The sequence below is a fragment of the Pseudorasbora parva genome, chromosome 9 (genome assembly GCF_024679245.1).
Source record: "Pseudorasbora parva isolate DD20220531a chromosome 9, ASM2467924v1, whole genome shotgun sequence".
In the NCBI taxonomy this organism is placed as follows: Eukaryota; Metazoa; Chordata; class Actinopteri; order Cypriniformes; family Gobionidae; genus Pseudorasbora; species Pseudorasbora parva.
Window position 1 is genome coordinate 16,495,615 of NC_090180.1, and position 21,163 is coordinate 16,516,777.

Here is a 21,163-nt window from a genome sequence, read left to right on the forward strand (position 1 = left end):
TTGGGGAGGGGAAGCAAAATAAATACAGGAAATAATGCCCTAACATATTTAGTTTTCTTTGCATTAACCCAAGGAGTGTACGATCAAAGGGGAGCGAAACCCAGCTTCATAACCCATCTTTTGCAGAGAGAGATAAATAATTAGGGTATGCAATTGCCTGAAGAAAAATGCTTATCCCGCAAGCAATGTTCCAGACCTGTCAGAAGGTGGTTCATGAGAGTATGCAAAACGCACCAGTTACATCATCAGTTCAGCTTTGGAGCAAGATATAAGCTCATAGAACAACTTTGTGTGCCCCACACACCATCCCCAACCTATAACATGTATACAAAAAAATGTTGTCTATGCTCTCCATTCCTCAGTCATCTCAATCTCTCCAGTCCACAGACTATGACCATCCACAACCCCCAGTGATTTAGGGATGTACTTCATGAATGCCTACAATTGCACCTTTACCTCTCTAAACTTCCCTACCAGGTGTGCTGAAAACTTTAGAGGGTGAAACCGTAGCATCAAGGAGAAAATTCTCTCCGATGTTCACCAGGTTCTACCAAAGATGCCTCTCTATTACCATCATTGCTGCCATTGAGCAACTGATAGCAGCGTCTGTTTGTTAACTGGCATGGAGGGCAAAATCTGTGGTCTGTTCAGCAACTGCTTCAAGGGACACACCCTGCCCCTGATGCAAATCCATTACCAGGTTCACCTGGTAGGCCAGCAGAATTGGCCTGAGCTACGGGCTGTGGCTGCATACGGCCTGCCATTCAAGAGCGAGGGGGTTTGAAGCCATGTTAGGAGCCCTCAAATGGAATGACTCGCCCTGAGAGAGATAGTTGTTGAATGTCTCTTCAACAGGGGGCATCCTTGGGGGCATATCCCTGCTCGCTCAATCCTTCCACGTTTGCATAGTTTGAATCATGAAAAGGATGAATGTAAGCTGAATATGGCTTCTTCCATTACCTCTCTAGTTGTGCGTTGAGGTTAGGAAGGAATCAAAGGCTCATGGGAGAAGGGTGATTATGTTCTGACAGGAAGCACTAGTCCAGCCTACCACAACCGACATCCGGTCTTTCACACCCCCAAGATAGATCTAATCTGGTTGTGGTGTGGGCCGAGACAGCCAACGTTTCTGAGAGGACTCAGTACATGCATTATCCTTGACCTCTTCAACCAAATCCGGCTCCTTGTGGCTGGATGGTGCCAGCAACATGCTATCTGCGGGATCAGATGATCCCAGAGAAACCACATCTTAAACCTATGACTGATGAGTGTGAAAGAGCTATAGCTTTCACAAACTCCTCGGCCAGCTCGACCTGCTATCCCTACAACTTCAGCCTTCTCTGTGCCTCGGCAAGGCACAGCTTCTTGTCCTACATTCCTCGAGAATAAGGACAAGTGTGAACGGAGCTTCCTTATTATGAACTTTTCATTATAGGCACATTATAGGATAGAGCTTTCCCTATCCAATCTTTTTTCCCCTCGTCTCAAGAAATATCTGCGTACACATGAAACCACAGGAACTGACTCAAAATGGACTCAAAACACAAAAAACACTTTATGGCTCCTAGAATGCCGGATCTGCCTAGACGAATGCCGGATCCTGCTCAGACGCTTATCTGAGTGGATGGGGGATGAATGTGCTGCTCCTCACCCAAGCAGGAAACGCACATTTTAGATTTCTCCATTTTAGATCTGCCTTAACCAACTACACAAACGGCTTACAAAGACGGCTAATGACGTCCTCATTGTATATGATTGGAGTGTGTTCACACTTCAGACACCGGTTAGCGTCGATCCAAGACAGTGTTGCGTTCCAACTATAATATAACAATATTTCATTGTGCCAGTAAAATTTAGAACAGCACTTTTCATCTTTCAACGGTTTGTTCATATTTTAGCTTTATTTTTGTTACAAACTTCAAAACCTAATTTATTTTTACTCAATATATATTTTTTTTACTTACATTTTTAATATTTACTGCAATATGAGACATGAGAATAATGGGTAAAAAAAATCTGATGATTTTGGAAAATAAGAGTGAAAATATTATATAATTGTGTTAGCTATGAAAATAGCCTGAGCAAGACGAGATTAATTTTATTCCAAATATGTCTAAATGTAATATCCAATACTATCATTTTCACCATCAGAATATTATTAAATGAAATGATAGTGTGCTGGAAATGACTATGATTTACATGTGTAACAGTGGAAATGTGAAAAGTGTCTATTTTGTAAAAACTGTATTCATTTTTATTTTTTATTATGCAAACAGACAAGTACAATATTTACAAAAGAGAAACTAGACGCAAAATACAAATACAAAGACCAACAAAACATACATAAGAGCCAGTATGATTTGTGTGTGTAAGTGTAAGTGGGTGTGGGAGTGGAAATATATAAATAAAGGAGCATGTAGGGAAGTACAACAGACATTTAAAAAAAAAAAAAAACAACAACAACATGTATTCCAAGTAATGCGTAACAGATTAGGCCTGTGTCTGCTGAGAATGTGTCTAGTGTTTGTGAATGTGTTACAATTATCCTTTCTCTGGTTATGGTTACAACACAAATGCTCAGATAACTGCTAAAAGAAGAAGCAGCGTTTGAAATGCTGAGGACTGATAATTGTACTGCATTTGGAGCCATTAAGATAATTGCGCCGTGATTAGTATGATTTAATACGAACAACTTTAAACCTGTGGTTTTGTCTTATTACTGCAATGTTTGTGAATCATGGCCGATTTTGTCTTGCGCATGACTAATGGATGTGATTGTGCCCTGGTATTTATCTGTTATAGTTATGCATTTATGTAATCACTGTCATTTACTCTGAATGAAGACTGAGTGGAACAGCTCATGGGGCAGACAGAGATACAGACAGACAGACAGACAGACAGACAGACAGACAGCAGATAATGGCTCAGTGCTCTGTTCTTAATGAATTCACAAGGGCTGAACACAACGAATTACTGCTTTACTGCTATAGAAAGTCTAATGAGGAGAAAAACGCATACGACAGGCAGTAAAAAAAAAAGCTTAAAAAATGTGTTTGTGTGACCTGCTCATATGAGACAATGGTTCTGCTCCAAAAATCAGTGAGCTGCTTAAATAGGGAGCATTTTAGGACATCACAGACATATCTATGCAGTAAAAGTTACATGATTATTCTACCTTCTTTATCCAAAGCGACTTTAGGAAGCTTATTAGGAACATGTTCATAGAAAACTCTACTACAAATCAACTGGCTGTATGATGCATAAATCTGCTGCCTGTGTAGAGCATCCCAAATCATTTCAACTTGATACTCGCGATCCCAAATCATTTCAAATTGATGCTAGGAAGTCTCTGTACGAGTTGGGTGCTATCTGAAATTCAGATATGGTAATGTGGCCGTTTTATTTTCCATCATGTGCAAGCGGCAGACTGATCAGAACAGAATGACTTCAGCTTTTTACTTCTGGTGATTGTATTTAGGCTTCAAAATTCAAAGTTGTGTTCATCTGTGAAGATTATGTTGATTAATAAAACATGTAAAAATCATAAACCTTTGTTGGTCGTAGAGCTTATTTTCTGCAATATTCCAAAAGCCGATGCAAAATTCTGTTGGGTTTGTTTTGAGGATGATGAGAACTTCTGGTTTGGCCTACAAAAATACATCATCCCTGTATAGGAACTCTATAGGAACAATTTCAGTAGAGCTCTTTCGAGATTAAATTGCCACGAGTGATTTCACAGTTTCACATGATTTGTCCCACTAACATAATAGGGTATAGCATAATATATGTAGCCTGGATGCCAGCCGAACTCAGCCCCGCCCACAACATTTGAGCTTGGGTAGTTCGGTCTGGACTTGATCCATAGAGGAGTAATTATGCCAGAACAGAAACTGTTCAGACCAATGAAATTGTCAGGGCGGGCTTTAGGCGATGATGAGCAGATGATAAACTGTAACATAATCATCAATGTCATTAAAGGCGCTTTGGGTTGAATTTGTTCTAATCCTAAATGGAGAGCTTGTTCATATATGCATTCACCTTCACTATTTCTCTCAGAAATGATGATCGTGTTGGTAAGTACCCTGTGTATCCCGAAAATCTTTTTTTAGAACACCGGCAAAGACGCAAAATTCGTTTACACTCATCTTTTTCTTCTAATGCTTATTCCAGCCTGCATGCCAGACAGGGTTGCCAAGTCTTTACAACAAAACCTGCAAACTTCTAGCCGGAAAAAAATGGCTTTTAGGGGGTAAAATGTGTGTTATTTTGGCAAGGTTGCCTGCTAAAATCTGCATTCCTGGGTCTATACATCACATTATTGAGGTCTTCTCAACCCGCAGACAGAAAACAACCCGCGGAAAAAACGCAGACTACACAGTGCAGTTGAGTTCTGTTGACACTTGAAAACTATTTGACAACTTGTTATGCGTCACTCCGTTGCTCTGATTGGTTGTAGGTCTATCCAATTGAGGTCTTTCCTGGTTCGGTTAAAACCCGGCCCATAATTACAGCCCAATGGAGCAGAATCAGACTGACTTGAATTGCGTATGACGACGTCCGGCTATAATATGAAACACTGTGTCAAAATTTGTTGGCACACCGAATTTGACTTATGCATTGATAATCCGTCATCTTGTTCATGATACAATGCATTATGCACTGCTGCAATATAATATTTTGCAATAAAATCATGTATGCTTATGCATGAGTTTTAGAAGGCAGCCTCCCATGTAGACATCAGACAAGGTAGGTCAGCAGGTTTTGAGACAGAGCCAATGGCATCTACACTCTGGCCCCCGTCCCGCTGTCTGCACGTTCTCCTCTATCACACCAGTGATGTACAGCGATGACTCCTCAACATCTCTAGCTCTGCTCATCCATGACCGCCATTTTGATCTGTCTCACGCTCTCTTCCCCCCCGGAGGAGTCTGGGATGTGACCTTCAGTGTAGGTTCTGGCTGCACTGGCCCCTGCTGATTGCTCTGTCACGGAAAACTAATTGCCGGAGGCATCACCGAAGCGCAGGGCACGAGGTAGCATACGGGCATCTGCAAAATTACACACCTGATGCTCCGCGCACTTGCACACACACACACGCGTGTGCACACGCGCGCACACACACACACACACAGATGCGCACACACGCACACTAAACACAAACACAAGTAATGTCTCAACAGAACACTGTCAGTGTCTACACTGCACAAAACATTTCTTTCTTAGTATATTTGTCTCTAATTCCATTCTGAAATCAATTACATGTACTTGAGAGCAAATGATCTCTCAGTGGTGTAAGAAAAATGATCTTTTTCCCCCTTTAAAATGTGTTTATTTTTTTTGACCCTAATGTTTAGTCTTACTACACTTACAAGCATACTCACTATGAAATAAGAAAAAGGGGGTCAGAAAAAATAAACTTAATTGAAACCAAGGACCCACTGGAAGACTATTGTTCTCACTTTATTTTGATGCATTTTTCAGAAAACAAGACATAATATCTTGCCATTTTGCTCCTTAAGTAAATGCATCTTAATTTCAAGAACAAACAAGACAAAAAGTACACGTTTTTTTGTTAGATTAGCACACCCTTCCTAAGCAAGCCGTGTGATTTGGGATATCGATCACATTTTTAGCACAAATAGTGCAGGATGAGGATTAATATAATTACAAGTTACAGTTAGTTAGAGGTTAGTTAAACGATAACTATGAGGAATTTTAATAGTGAGGACTGCCTTTAGCCTAGAAATCTAGACACATCCAAGCAGCAGCATATCGAATTAGCAGTGAGTAGTCTAGCAACTCTCAATAGCCTTCTTAGGTGGAAAAAAACAAACTCTGGTCAGGCCAATCACATCATGTATAGAGTCGGTGGGCGGGGCTTAATATAATGACAGCAGAGTTGCGTGCTACTTGTAAACAAAGAAGCTGGAGAACGGCTGCCTTTCGAATCGGCTTTGGCCGCAACTCTGGAAGACTTGGCGTTAAGCTTTTCTTTTAGAAAAGAACAAACAACCGGTACTGAAATCATTCTTAAGAAGGGAAGATGTGTTCGGAGTTTTGTCGACCGAATACGGTGAAAGTTGAATTATAAACTAGCTCCATTTCACGTTGCTCTTTTTGGTTGTAGTGCCATCTAATTGCGTGCAGAGGGAATTTGAAAGACAATTGTTTATCCCGCCCCTCTGATTGATCCCTGTCAATGGTGAATTCCCAGACCCAACTTCTTGATGTGGGTCTGGCTTGTCAGGCTTGACTCCCTTAGCAAACGGCATTATTTAAGGTCAGTAAGAAACGTGGCTTCTAAAATCAGCTCTATTGAAATGAGGCTGTGTCATGCTGCTGCCATCTGCCACGTCCTGCTTTATCTCAGCCAGCATGACTCAGACACACTCGGGTCAAAATGACCAGCTCACATAGATCCAGCATGGATCATGTGCTGTTTCACACTTATTGATGGAAATGTTGAGCAGAATGATTATTTTTTTCTTTCTTTTTTTATAAGTATTTTATGCTCACCAAGGTTGAATTTATTTGATAAAAAATATAGCACAAACAGTAATACTTTGAAATATTGTTACAATTTAAAATAACGGTTTTAATCTATTTTAAAATATAATTTGATGACAAAGCTTGATTTTCAGCATTTCTCCAGTCTTTAGTGTCAGATAAGCCAGAAATCATTCTAATAAGATGATCTGATTCTCAAGCACATTTCTCATTATTATCATCAATATAATTTTTTTCAGGATTCTCTGAAGAATACACAGTTCAAAAGACTGTTTATTTTAAATACAATATAATTTATTTTATAATTAATACAATATAATTCATTTATTGGGGCGGCAGTGGCTCAGTGGTTCATGTAGGTTGTCTACAAACCAGAAGGTTGGTGGTTCAATCCCTGGTTCCACCTGACCAAGTGTCGAAGTGTCCATGAGCAAGACACCTAACCCCAGCCGCTCCCGACGAGCTGGATGGCGCCTTACATGGCTGACATCGCTGTCGGTGTATGAATGGGTGAATGTGAGGCAAAAATGTAAAGCGCTTTGGATAAAAGCGCTATATAAATGCAGTCCATTTACCATTTGCAGTCCATTTTAAATACTTTATTTAAAATACATTTTGTGACATTACAAATGTCTTTACTGTGACTTGATCAATTTATTGTGTCCTTGCAGAGTAAAAAATAAAATCTGACTCTGAATAGCAGTGTACTGTACATTAAATATTTCTCAAATATTTCTAACTAAATGGTCACACTGAAGAAATATTTAAGTGTACCGCAAAAATAAAAAAAAATAAAAAATGTACAAGATGATTCAAAATGATAAGTTAAAAGCTTAAAAGAGATGGTGATTAAAATATACAGCAATACTAAAATGTACACTATCCTTATAGATGCAATTACCATATGGAGCTTTTAGCTGTGACAGTTCCAGGTTCTTCTAGCCCCCCGAGCTGTTTTACTTCAGTGCGTTTGGTCAAATTAAGATGAAAGCTTAAAACACTCCATTTTCAAAAGATTAGTGGAGATTTAGGCTTCTTTAGGATTCTACCAGAATCGGTGGATCAAGGCAAACCAGGATTTAATGTAGAGTAGTACAGTTTCAATAAAATTCAAGTATTCCACAAGCCATTGCTTAAACAGAAAATGTCTCATTTTAATTTCTAAAATGCCACTGCTTTAGCAATTAAGGCTAAACATGATCTAGCAAAAATCATTTACATTATGAATAAGAATCATTGAAGATCACCTCGCCACTACGTTGGAAATATTTAAAACTTGGGTATAAGATTAGGGTCCAATTCTTACTATTAACTACAACTTTTGCCTCAATAAACTCCTAATGACTGCTTATTAATAGTTAGCAAGGTATTGGGAAGGATTAATGTAGAATATGGTCATGCAGAATAAGGCATTAATATGTGATTTATAAGTAATGATAAACCGCCAATATCCCAAAAATATGCATGCTAATTAGGAAATTTGCATTTATTTTGAACAAAAACAGTTCACAAAAAGAGTACATACTTTTAGGGCGTGGTATAAATAGACAAATTAACGCAGCAATAGTGTTTGATTTGCCCTCACGAGGCTTACCTGCGTGTCTAGTTAATTTTCTAGTTTTTTTCCCAGTGTTTCTTTCTGTACTGTATATATAGTCCTCATTTTTAATTAGTCTTTGTCTGATCTCATCTCTATTGTGGTTGTTTTGATTCCCGTGTTTCTGATTCAAGAAGTGTAATTTTTATTCTGTTTAAGTTTAAATTAAAAGTTCCTACTTGCAAACAGATCCAGCTTTTATTTTCCGTCTTTGCGTCACTGCGTGACAGTTTGTTCATGTAAATGAATGAGGCAATTATATAGCGCTTTCATATGTATTACTGTACAACCAAAGCACTTTCCACTCAAAACAGGGGTCTCTCCTCATCCACCACCAACCATTAGTTCATTCTTCGTTAATTAATGCTTGATGATTAGTTCATTATGAGCAGCCACATTCTTAATTATAAAAAGGTTTTAATTTTTATCTGAAATGTGTCATTTTGATTTTTAATGGCATTGCAAATAACAATGTTTTAATTGTTATTTTTAAGGTTCAAAAGCTCTGATGATTAATTTGTGTTAGATTTTTTGTTATATAATCACAAAAAACAGCTGTTTTAACAGGAGTGTGTAGACTTTTTACATCCACTGTACATACAACCTGTTACATGTTCCACATAATCACAATGAACAACAGGCTATATTGGCGGGCTACTGTAAATTAAACCAACCTCTTATGAATGTTTAGTGCCATTTATTTATTATTTTTTTAAGTTCACCTCCTTTTGGTGACACATTAGTAGTACGAGTGTGTGTGTATGATTTTCTTACCAGTTGCTGTCCTTTGGGACCCCATCCAGCATACTGCAGTGCGGTATTCTGCACCTCATTAGGGTTCAGTTCCACTTTCTCTCTGTCATAAAACAAACCATTCTCAAAACAAGAATAGGATGACCACACACTGTAAAAAAAAAAAAGGTCACGTCCTGAAATTTATTAGTACAATCTTAGATGTTATTTCAACTTCGATTATGTTAAACTGACTTTAAAAAATTGTTACATCTTGTATAACTTAAAAAAAAGTGTAAGATTTCTTAACTTAGTTTGATGACTTAAAACAATGTAAAAACATATGTTGTCATAACTTATTGAACATATATTTTTTACAGTGTGTGTGGGGGGGGCATGTTTTTGTGACATATGAGGACACAAATGTGTATAATGACAGATATTACAAGGAGAGGGTGACTTATGAGGACATTGGCCATGTCCTCACTTTTCAAAATGCTTATAAATCATACAGGATTAGTTTTTTTTAGAAAGTAAAAATGCAGAATGTTTCCTGTGATGGGTAGGTTTAGGGGTAGGGGCAGTGTAAGGGGATAGAAAATATGGTTTGTACTGTATAAAAACCATTACGCCTATGGAATGTCCCCATATGTCACAAAAACAAATGTGTGTGTTTGTGTGTGTGTGTGTGTGTGTGTGTGTTTCTTTTGAACCACATTGTGATGTGACACCAGCATCTCTATGTATCAAGGCAGAGAGACTGTGTAAGTGTGTGTGAGAGCCGGATACTGAATGAGAAAGATGTGTGCGTGTACATGTTTAATCTGTTTGAAGTCTAATTTACCATAGTATACTACTACTACAATTATCATGATGTATTTCATTGGTCAAAATTGGAATTCTCTTGAGATGTTAAAGGGTATGAGCAATGAATAATTTAGATAAGGGGATACCCACTCTGAGGACAAATTATATTTGCACAGACACGACCAGCTCTGGGGAAACTGACACCGTTTTTTAGGAAACACACTAGGTGGCAGTGCTACCCACAATTCTCTACAATGGCTCTATCCTATCAAGCTCAGTGAGCTGAACCCTCATGACAGAGTTAGTGACAGTAGAAAATAAAACCAGTCAGAATGGTGAAAGGACTTACGGAGAATCAAGGCTGCAGATGATATAATGGGCCATGAAGGAATACTGATAAAGCTGTAGAACAAAGAGACCAGGCGAGATGTCTATAAGAAACATGATCGGTCACACGCTGTATCATCTTTTACAAAGAGATGTGATGCAATAGATAAGAGAACTTAGTAACAAAAGACAAGAGAATTTAAGTAACAAACACAGCTAGATTCTTCACATTATAAATCAGAATATGAAGCATTTACCGGCACAATATTGTAGGCCAACAGCACATATTTTAGATCAGGAGACACTTGGTATTTAGTCGGTTTGTAGGATCCCTAAAACCAAAGGCTCAAAAGTTAATTTAAGTACAAAACAGCTAAAAAGCTGCATATTTTTTTGTTAATCAAAGCAGTAAGAACCTGGCTGTGGAAACTCTCGAACATCTTATTCTTCACTAAAATCTTGGAGTTGTTTGTCAGCACGTTGAGCTTCACCACATCGCCCTCACGGGAACGGTACAGAATTTCAGTGTCTATGAAGGGGAAGAAGAGAAAAACATCTTATCTGTGACATACATAATATCCTATTAATGTACAGTCAACTGATCATTATCAAAAAATGAACCACAAGAGCGTGATAGCTGGCTGTACATTATTACAGTTTAGCTGCCATAAGGAGTGTGTACATATATAATTAATTAATACCATTTTAAACTTTCTATTCATAAACAAATCTTGAAAACAAAATTGCATAAAATATTCAGCAGCACAGCTGTTCTCAACTGTTGTGCTTATTATTATTAAGAAATGTTTCTTATGTACATATACATATTTGAATCAGACGAACAATAAGGTAAAGGTTGATGGATGGTTTCATTCTTGTGAGAAAGGAAAGCTACTTTTACTGTTGTGTTACTTACACAGCACATTAAATAACCTTGGATTCATTTTTATAATGTATATAAATGTGTTCATTCATATATTTTGAATAGCCTTTAAAATCTTTTTACAGCTCATTTTAAAGCATTGGCTCATTTGCTTTAAGAGTTCCTGTTTTGCTAAGGCAACTGTGTTCTTTATTTATTCAGGTTGTAAATGTTATACCTACCCCGGTAAACAAGTCTGCTACAGACCTGAATGCAGATAGTGCCCGCCTTGATAAATAATACAGACGAGTGATCGCTTTTAAAAAGGCTTGACGCTGGGTTGTGGAGCATGTCAGAGGGAGAATAATGGGGCTGTTTCTCGGAGGTAAACACAGCCTTAAATCAACAAACGCATTTTCAGGAGCAGACAAAAAATGATTAATCAAAATGCAGATAAAAACATCTTTTGCATGGTTTACAAGGCACCTGGGTTGCACCTTTATAACACAAACAGGGACAAATAAATGACACCCCCGTTCTCCATCCTCCCAAAAATAGGTTGAAATTTCAGGCACAGAAAAATTATAATAGTAGCTAAAATAAGGTATTAACAAAAGCCTTAGCACTAGAGAGATAAACCAGAACAACCCCCAGTGAGAACTATCTATGACGAAAACATTATAGCAAGCATAAATGGTTGGTATAGCTTTTTATTCCTTTTTTTTAAGCTTAGTGTTAGTGTAAGCAATCTGTTGTTTTTTTGTTGTTTTTTCGTTTTTTTTTTCATGACAGAGCTTTTTTTTTTCCAGAACCCTTCACATATCTTAACAAAATAATAATACTTGCAAATAATATAATATATATGAAATAAAAGGCCACTTTTAAGAGAGTAAACTTTTGTACTGTGTTTGTACTATGTTTCTTAACACACTTTAAAAATGTACTTTGTAATAAATGTCAAATTAAAATTTGTATTTGTTTTAATAATCGTTTTCCACACTTTAAAGTACACTCATTGTAATGTGATGACTAATACATATAACTGCCATATGCTATTTAATTTAACATTAAATTAAATATTTTTTAAATTGTGCTAAATCAAAACTTTATTACAAATATGTAATTATAAATGTACTTAAATACATGACACGTTTCATTAGAAATTACATTAGAGTATATTTTACTATTAATGTTGGCTAGTAGCATTTGACAGTACACTTAAAACATATTTCGAAGACAATAGAAATAAAAATTATCATTAAAATTATAATTATGAAAAAGTACATATAAAGATGTACTTAAGTCCTCCTTAAGTGGGTCAAAAGAACTCTTTGGTTCAACTATTTGCATTACAAATTTAAAGTATAATATTCTCATTTAATGGTTAATAACGTGCAATTATTCAATTATCCAAAACATTATTCAGTTAAGTATATTCTTTTAAAAGACATGAATAAGTACTATTTTTAAAAGTATGCTTCTTCTTAAAAGTGAACTTCATTTTCCTGTCAATATAGAAATATACTACATTGAAACTTGCTCTTGCATCTATAGATCAGTAATATAAATGGCAAATATTATATTGTTTAACCTTTTCAAAAGCTGTATAAATGCAGTGGTTAGATTTTGTTCAGTGAAGTTTTAAAAACTAATAATGTATGCTACTTGATGTCTTCTAAAGCTGTACAATGGCAACATATAATGCAAATGTAAGCAATGGAAATAAAAAGAGAGATTATGTTGCAGTGCATATAAATAGGTCATACTAAAATGATAACGGACAGTGAATTTGTGGATGGAAAAATACTATTAAAAAAAAGAGAAACCATGCAAATGTTGTTGAGGATTACGCGACATGCTAATGCAGATCAATCTGCCAAAGATAACAGTCATGCTAATAATAAATTACAATGAGAAAGATGCCATTTTTGAGAGTTTGGGGAACAAGTGGAGTCTTAGGGGAAGGGGATTTGCCAGTTTTGTGAGGTCATGCCAACCTCTGCTCTCATGGTTAATTAGCTTGACCCATCTGTTGTACAGCCTTCAACAGCCAACTTTTATAACAATCTGTCCTTTTGGAAAATTATAAATTATATGCACTTGCTGTTACTTTTTTAATTCTTACTAAAGTTTTTCACTCAGAAATACAATAAATAAGCAAATAAACAAAACCACAAGTAACATTGAATTTAACATAAATTTTTTAATTGAAACTGTAATTTTATTTTATTTATTTATTTATTGGTGGTGGGGGGGGGGGTTGACAATTTACGTGTTACAACTAACTATAGACCTTAGTAGACTGTTAGGTTACGGTTCACGTTAGAATAAAAGGTTGACATGTAGTTGCAAAGTTACTTATAGTTATTAGAATGTCTGTTAGGGAGCATTAATATAAACTGCCCCCAGTTTATATTAGTTGGCACGTAGTTGTTCTGAAGTTCCCATTCAGTTGGTCACTTCTGACGCCATGTTGAACACCGAGGATCATGCTAGCGAGATCTAGTTTGAGTGTAACTAAACGAGGCAATGCGCATTGGCATGCAATGATTGCCCCAGCTGCTCATGCCACGGAGTGCGGGTATAAATGAGGCACAGGTACTTGCATCAAATCAGCTTTTTGCTTTATTTCCCCAGTCTGTGTCACCGCGTCTATCCCCGTGTGCTTCAGCACCACGGAGAGCAGTTTCTCTAGAAGAGCTACTAAAGACCATGTCCAGTTGATGCTGTACTGCCTGAACATGGTTCAAGGCAGGACGACAGTCCCAATGAAATAAAATCAGAGGCTCCTGGGGCATATGGCAGCAACAACACCACTCAGTCTGCTTCATATGAGACCACTTCAGCATTGGGCTTCACGGTAAGTCCCGAGATGGACATGGCAGCGCGGCACTCACCGACAGAGTACCACCTTCAGGCCGTGGCCAAACCCCTTGTTCCTTCAGGCCGGAGATCCCTTGGAACAGGTGTCCAGGCATGCTGTAACTTTCACAGAAGTCTCTGCCATGGGCTCAGGGGCCACGTACAACAGGCATGCAGTGTCAGGTGTTTGGATGAGAAGTGGAGGTTCGAGGTGACTAACTCCAAGAGGTAGTTAACACCATTACTTCGGCACGAAAATCGTCTATGATGTGTGGTGTTCTCGCCCGAAAAGACCCCCAAAGATGTTCAATCACATCTGTGCTTTCCTTCCTTCTGGAGCATAGGCCGTCGTCCTCTACCCTCAAGGTCTATGTTGCTGCAATATCTGCTTATCTTGACCACGTACAAGGTAAGATGGTTGGGAAGCACAACCTGGTTGACAGGTTTCTCAGGGGGTTGAGACGGTTAAATACTCCTCTATACCCTCTTGGGATCTTACTCTAGTGCTCTGAATAGAAGGCCCGATTTGAGCCTCTGCAGTTGGTAGAGCTAAAGATTCTGTCTTTAAAGATCTGGTGGTGATGCTGGCTGAACTGGCCTCCTGCAGCCATTTTCGGTCTATGAATCCTAGAGTTGGGCTTTGTCCATCACGGAGGTCAGCAGAAGGGAAAGGCTGTCTCGAAGCAGAGGATGGCCCACTGGATAGTGAATCCTCATCACCTTGGCTTACCATTACCTTGACTTATCCGCTCAGGGTGTGAGCACACTCTACTAGAAGTGTTGCATCCTCCTGGGCGCTGGCACGTGGTGCCTCGCTGTCAGACATCTGTATAGCTGTGGGCAGGGCAACACCCAACACGTTCACTAGATTCTATAGCCTACGTGTAGAGCCGGTTTCCTCCTATGTTCTCACCTCAAATGGTTAGAAGCACTTAGAGGCCCATGCTCTTGCCGGCTTGCTGCGCTATGGTGCTTATATTCTCCAGAAAACTATGTTGAATCCTTCATCACCCTTAGTACCGGATATGGCAGAGCATCTGGCATCAGGCCCTTTGCCACTTAATCCTTGAGAACAAATACTGGGCTGGGGTAATATGAGTGACCCTGCGGGGATCTCATATATTTTTTCCCATGGTAACTCCTAAACGGAAGCCTGTATCTTTCCCTTGGGATCACCAGACAATGTGGCTGGTAACTTTCTAACGATTAATTCAAATGGATTTATAACGATTCATTCAAATGGATGAATCATTCAAGAAGGTGGCGTTTATGAATAGTTAATTAAATCTTTGATTCAACTGATTCATTCAAACTCTGAATTGCTCAGTGACACGCTGTTGCTGTGAGATGCATTATGGTTCTGCAATGCAGTGAAATATTTCCTTTGTTTGGAAATATTTTTGCTGCTGAAATATAACAATAACACTCAATATTGCATCTAAAATGTAAGTGACTTAATGTTAATAATTTTTATGGAACTGTCATATGTCATCAGTGTCATTTTCAGTCATGATGGTATTCAGGAAAACTGCACTCTTTGTTCTGTCATGTTGCTTAACTGTAGGCTATCATATGTTGTTATAAATATAAAAACTCCACAATTTGTAACAAATTTTAACCATGTATGTTAACTGAGTTTCTTTGTATGATCAGCGCTCATTTGTTGTGATTTCTCCTCGATAGGCTGCACGAGCGTCAACAGTGCAACTTTTTTACCGTCAGTTTATAATACATTATATAGCCTAGGCTATTATTATCCACTATCAATCGCTACTTACACTAAATGAATGCAGAATCATTCTTGCATTTTGGTGATTCCATAGTTATTTTTTGACGTTTTTATCAGGATCAAGCAAATAAAATTCACTTGCTCTTGAAAAAATCCACGTCCGGTGTCGGCAAACTGCGCGCAGCCAATGGGCGTATGAAACATCATTGCGTAGCATTACGGCACCGTGTTTATGCGAAATGTAGGAAGTGCTGCCAGGGGGATAAATGACCGAGAACAGAGCCTTATTTATCATGCATGCCTCATGCATCACCGGCCAAACTGGCTAGTACGTTTTTATTAATACCCGCCAAATTGAATTTCAACCCGCATTTGGCGGGTTGGCGGGCATTAATTTAAAACCCTGTATATAATCCTCATTTCCTGAAGGAGGGAAATTAGACGCCACATCCTGTCACTATGTCCTTTGTACCCTGCTGGGGTGCCATCACCTACTCGGTAAATAATGATAAATGTAAATGTAAATAACTGATTTTGTCGGTCTCTGACGTGGTGTCTCCATTCCCTTCTTCAGGGAACCAGGGTTACATACATAACAGAGATGTTACTTATAGCTAGAATGTCTAAAGTGGACCATCAATATAAATTTTTAAGTTTTTTTATATATATTTTTTACAGTGTACAGAACTGCATACCAGCTAAAAACTGCAAATATAAAGATTGTGTACCTGGTCAAAAACATCAAGTAATTACAACGAACAAACCATTTATACCAGCATGTAACATTGAGTGATCATAAATAACTAATTTGAACCAGCTGACAACTATGCACAAACTTGGATCAGCGGGAAATGTGTTTGCAAGTTGATGTACATTTTTCATCGCTGTAAATGAATATATAGCCCTATCCAAGTCTTACAGTCAATAAAAGGCAATAAAGTTACTCTCTGCAGTCATATGTTTTGAGTGTATTGTGAAAACACAAAGCCTCTAAACCAACTTGAAAGAATTCAAGGCCAAACAAAGAAAGAATATGCAATGCAGGGTAAGAATATATATCCACACCTGTCCATATTAAATGGGGATTTTCATCTGAAGTACTACAGAGATTGCATTCGATCAGGATGAGTAGAGTAAGCTTTAGATGCAGATTCTGATGCAATTTCTGTCTGTTGTTATGAGATGACTGCATACACCCACAGCTCTAGCAGCCGAACGAGAGGGAGTGAAACTCAACTGCCACTCACCGCTAAGCCATGTTGCCTCAGGGTCGTGTGCCTGGAGCTTTCCATTGAAGATGTCCTCAATTGTGACTTTCTTTTTGGAGGCCAGACTGTCATCCTCATCTGTGAGCAGAAGATGTAGACAATATATATAAAAAACAGTCTAGAAAAGCAAACAAACTGTTGGAAAAAGTTTAAAACTTTAAAATTCTTGAAAGGTTATGGTTTGAAGGTTACACACAGGCTTTATACAGACAAATGAAAATTCTTTCCAATGTAAAAAAACAAACCAAAAAAACAATCATCTTTGATCATACTTTAAAGAAATACACTTATTTGGATGTATTGACTAAATTACTAAAGGACATGTAAAGTGCTTGATTAGAATTTTAACTTTAGTGAGTTATTCAATGTTATATTTTAAATTAATATATTTTAACTGTATTAAAATTTCAAATTTATCATTCTGTGATAGTTGATTGTAGAAAGGAATAAAAGTTGAGCCAGGATCTATTTGCAGCAGTCACTTTATTAAACAATAAACCAAAAACACACACACAAACACACATGTCTGGTTCACCATCTTTGTGGGGACTCTCCATAGACGTAATGATTTTATACCATACAAACTGTACCCCTACCCCTAAACCTAGCCATCACAGGAAACATTCTGCATTTTAACTTTCTCAAAAAACTTCATCCTGTATGATTTATAAGCCTTTTGAAAAGTGGGGACCACTGGCTGGTCACCACAATGTAGGTAATCTCAGGTTTTACTATTCGTATGGGGACATTTGGTCCCCGCAATGTAATATAAACAAGGACACACAAACAGGAGCACATGAGAATACTGGAACACAGAAGAACAACTCACTAAAATTAAATGAGAACTGACAAATGACAACTCAAACTGAGGGTTTTATATATACATAAAGCCAAACAGCTAATTAATAAAGAACAAGCTAACAATGAGTGAGTATCCATGACAACAAATGAAAACATGCTGAGAGACCATAGAATCAATAAAGGAAACACATGAAACAAAGAGTTACTAAAAGTCCATGGATAATGAAGCGATTAAGAAACATGTAGCTGGGCAGAACCTGTGGTGGCAAAGGAGACTTAGAGCTAGGGCTGGGTGGTATATCAAGTTTGTATGATATATTTTTTAGAAACAATATGGAATGAGGCAATACTGTTTATATCTATATACAGTAGATCAATACGAGCCCATCTGTAAAACGTCGGAGTATGCAGTGAGCTGATGAAGGGAAAGTGCATTATACAACTTGTCTTTAACATGACACATGTTTTATATTAAGGGCTTCAAAATAACTGGTAAGATATAAATAACACGTATAGTTTAAAGCAGTCTGCCCTGTCAGATGCTCTGAGGGATAGTCTTGAGCTGATGTACAGATAAATACTGTAAAATAGTGTTCAATGCGCTTAAAATGTGGTGCTTTCCTCAATGCATAACTTACATTTCACAGTTATATTCTCCATTTGTAAATATACAAGTCATGCAAATATGTCCATTTTACTGTCTGGAGAGGATGAGCTTTCTGCATGTGAATCTCCGCTAAAATTCAGTCTTCTGTGAATGAGCACCGCCGGCAAACAGATGGAGCGTGCTTGAATAGGAACGCAATAATTCTGACTAAAGTATACATATTTCTAAAATATTTGTTGTTGGACAATAAAGGTTTCATTTGTAGAATTTTAAACCTACAAGTAAGTATATTTTTTTTATGAAAGTGACCATTATAATGAGGTTATCAAATGTAGGCTAATATGCTTTTGTTTTTATTTTAATTTTTAGATTAGTGAACTATTAATTTCGTTTTTAGATTGTATTGTTACAATGTTAGAATGTACTGTGATGTGAACCCCCTTTTTGCACATAATATATTGCATAGCCTACATCACATTCACTGTATTTGTTTATAGCCTTCAATATCAACATTGTTTTTAGGACATCATTGGGGAGGATGAGAAATAAAATGAATTATTATAAAAATAAATACTGTTTTACTTAAAAAATTTGAAAATACTGGGATCTATACCATGTAACAATTTAACCAAAGAAGACTTGGAGCTGGGCGGGACCAGGGGTGACAAAGGAGATTTAGAGCTAGGTGGGACCAGGGTCAATGAATGAGACTTGGAACTAGACTGGACAAGTCTGACTGGAGACTTTTAGATATACATGGGGGTGATTGAGGAGAGACTCCTGATAAAGCTCTCTATAAATGCTTCATTCATGCCATAATCCAAATTAACATACCAACTAGTGGCGACTGAGGTCAGATCACCCTGGCCCTATCTGACAGGGCACACTTTATGTACACTTGTGGTCTTGTAGAGTTACAATTGCTGCCGTGTACGCATGCCCATTAAGTCTACTCTACAAGGTAGGGTCCCATTTGTCATTTTGGCTTTCAGGTTTCAGAAGGCTACCGATGATCTTCTACCCGACAGTCCAAAAGACATTACATCACACTAGTATGGATTTGGCGGAAGATTAGGGTACCATTTGAGATTGGGCCACCTCAGTGGCAGGAGTATGGCGGGGCTCCATTCCATCTAACTAAACTAACACTTTAGGATGGATGTTGTTCCTAGCTCTCAAACTTGGTCAAACTCTGCGATCAGCTCGGGCTCCATGAAAAATTTGGCTTCTGGTGTAAGCTCTGGCTCTAGCTTTGTGGTAGGCACGAGCATAAAGTCATTAGGGGTGTGACTGTAGGCTGCAAGGGGCTCTGGGTCCACAAGGTCCACTACAGGACTAGAGGATGTCTGGGCTAGAATGGGTACAGAGAGGGTTTAGCTGGTGTCCTTTTGAAACTTCTTCACTGTCAGGGAGGATCCAGTCATCCACAATACATATTAGATGTACTGGAGTAAAGCACAGCTAGTACTACCTATAGGCATCAGTTGGAGGAGGTGAACATCAAGCCCACTCCAAAAGCACGTCTTTAACGTTACCTCAGTCTAGTGAACCTGATAGTCAAGTTCAATAAAGAGCACTCCCTTGATAAAAGGACAATATTTGGTCCTCTGGGTAAAGTGGAACTGCTACTAGATCCATTTTTGGGAGGTTATATATACACAGGGGTATATATACACAGAGAGAAACCAAACAGCTGAATAAGGAACAGGTGAATCAAAACAATCAGACAACGAGTATCTACGACAACGAATGAATATATCCTGAGAAACCACAGAAACAAAAAGAGAAATGGGAAACAAAGTTACGAACTAAAGTCCATGGAAAACTAAACGAATCAAACTGAAAATTAGAATATGTAGTTGCAAATATATTTAATTACATGACATATAAGTTTGAACAGAAATAACATTATACTTTATTTTAGTTTAACACATGTTTGTCAGTGCATTTTGAAGTACACTTTTTGCATTTAATATAAATTAAAATTTTATCTAATTGCAATTAACATACAAATAAGTGTATTAACATACAAAACATTACATATAGTTTGCACTTAAGTATTTTCTGAAGTATATTTAAATATTTGTCTGTAATACTCTTTTAAAAAAGTTCACAAGGGAACATATCTTCATAGATGGATAGATTGTATTGTTCAAACTTTTAAAATAACTCCAGAATTTCAGGTCCCGCAAGACCACAAAAACTTTCTCAATGTATGCATAGCTCCCAACATATTGTCTGGATTCTTGTCCCGTGAGATCTGGCTTCAGCAAACAACTCCCTCGCTAGTCTACAGGGCCACGGCCAATTATTGGAGCTAAAATGAGATGGAGTGAGAGACTGGGGATCCCTAGTGTGTCTCATTCTATTTAGAGTTCTATTGATCCACACACAGTGATCTAATCAGCCAGAGGTTTTTTGTTTTTGTTTTTTAGACGACTACGCTCACCCATATTGTTTTTTTTCTCCCTACCTAACAAGTATCCATTTAGACGGAGTTTAAAACTTTGCAACTGAACTCAAGGAGCAGAAGAAAGGCAAAGTGGAATGACATTTAATTTCCTTATACAACACACTGAATACATATATTCATGATCTTGTTGTAACTCATAAGTTAAACAAAAACTATGAAAAACACTTTCAGTAAAAAAAAATGAAGCTGAATTAAAATAAAATAAAGGTAACACTTTAGTTTAGGGTTCAATTCTATTAACTTGCTTATTAGCATGCACATTAGTAGGAAATTGGCTGTTTATTTAGTCCTTATAAAGCACACATTAATTAATGCCTTATTCTGCTTGACCATATTCTACATCCCTTAATCCTACCCCATACATAAATGTAAAAACTACCTTACTAATATTAATGAGCAGTACTTAAGAGTTTTGAGGCAAAAGTCATAGTTAATAGTTAGTTAAGAGTGAGAATTGGACCCTAAACTAAAGTGTGACCAAAATAAAATAGAAATATTAGATGGAAAAATGTGAAGATTAGATATGCTGCCGGGCATCTAGGCACCTCTGCCCCTTGATCGCTCCGGCTCAATTTCAGCCCTCTCAATTTC

General features: G+C 37.6%; 1 protein-coding gene across 5 annotated transcripts in view; it reads right to left on the reverse strand.

Moving 5' to 3' along the window:
* dpp6b (dipeptidyl-peptidase 6b) overlaps positions 1 to 21,163 on the reverse strand; it is a 204,673-nt gene that overhangs the window by 28,649 nt on the left and 154,861 nt on the right. For all 5 annotated transcript variants that reach the window (XM_067454122.1, XM_067454123.1, XM_067454121.1 and 2 more), the window contains 5 exons: positions 16,671 to 16,769; positions 10,387 to 10,499; positions 10,228 to 10,302; positions 9,993 to 10,045; positions 8,879 to 8,960 (listed from right to left, as the gene is read on the reverse strand). In XM_067454122.1, coding sequence (XP_067310223.1) covers positions 8,879 to 8,960; positions 9,993 to 10,045; positions 10,228 to 10,302; positions 10,387 to 10,499; positions 16,671 to 16,769 — 422 coding nt within the window. The remainder of the gene's footprint in view (positions 1 to 8,878; positions 8,961 to 9,992; positions 10,046 to 10,227; positions 10,303 to 10,386; positions 10,500 to 16,670; positions 16,770 to 21,163) is intronic.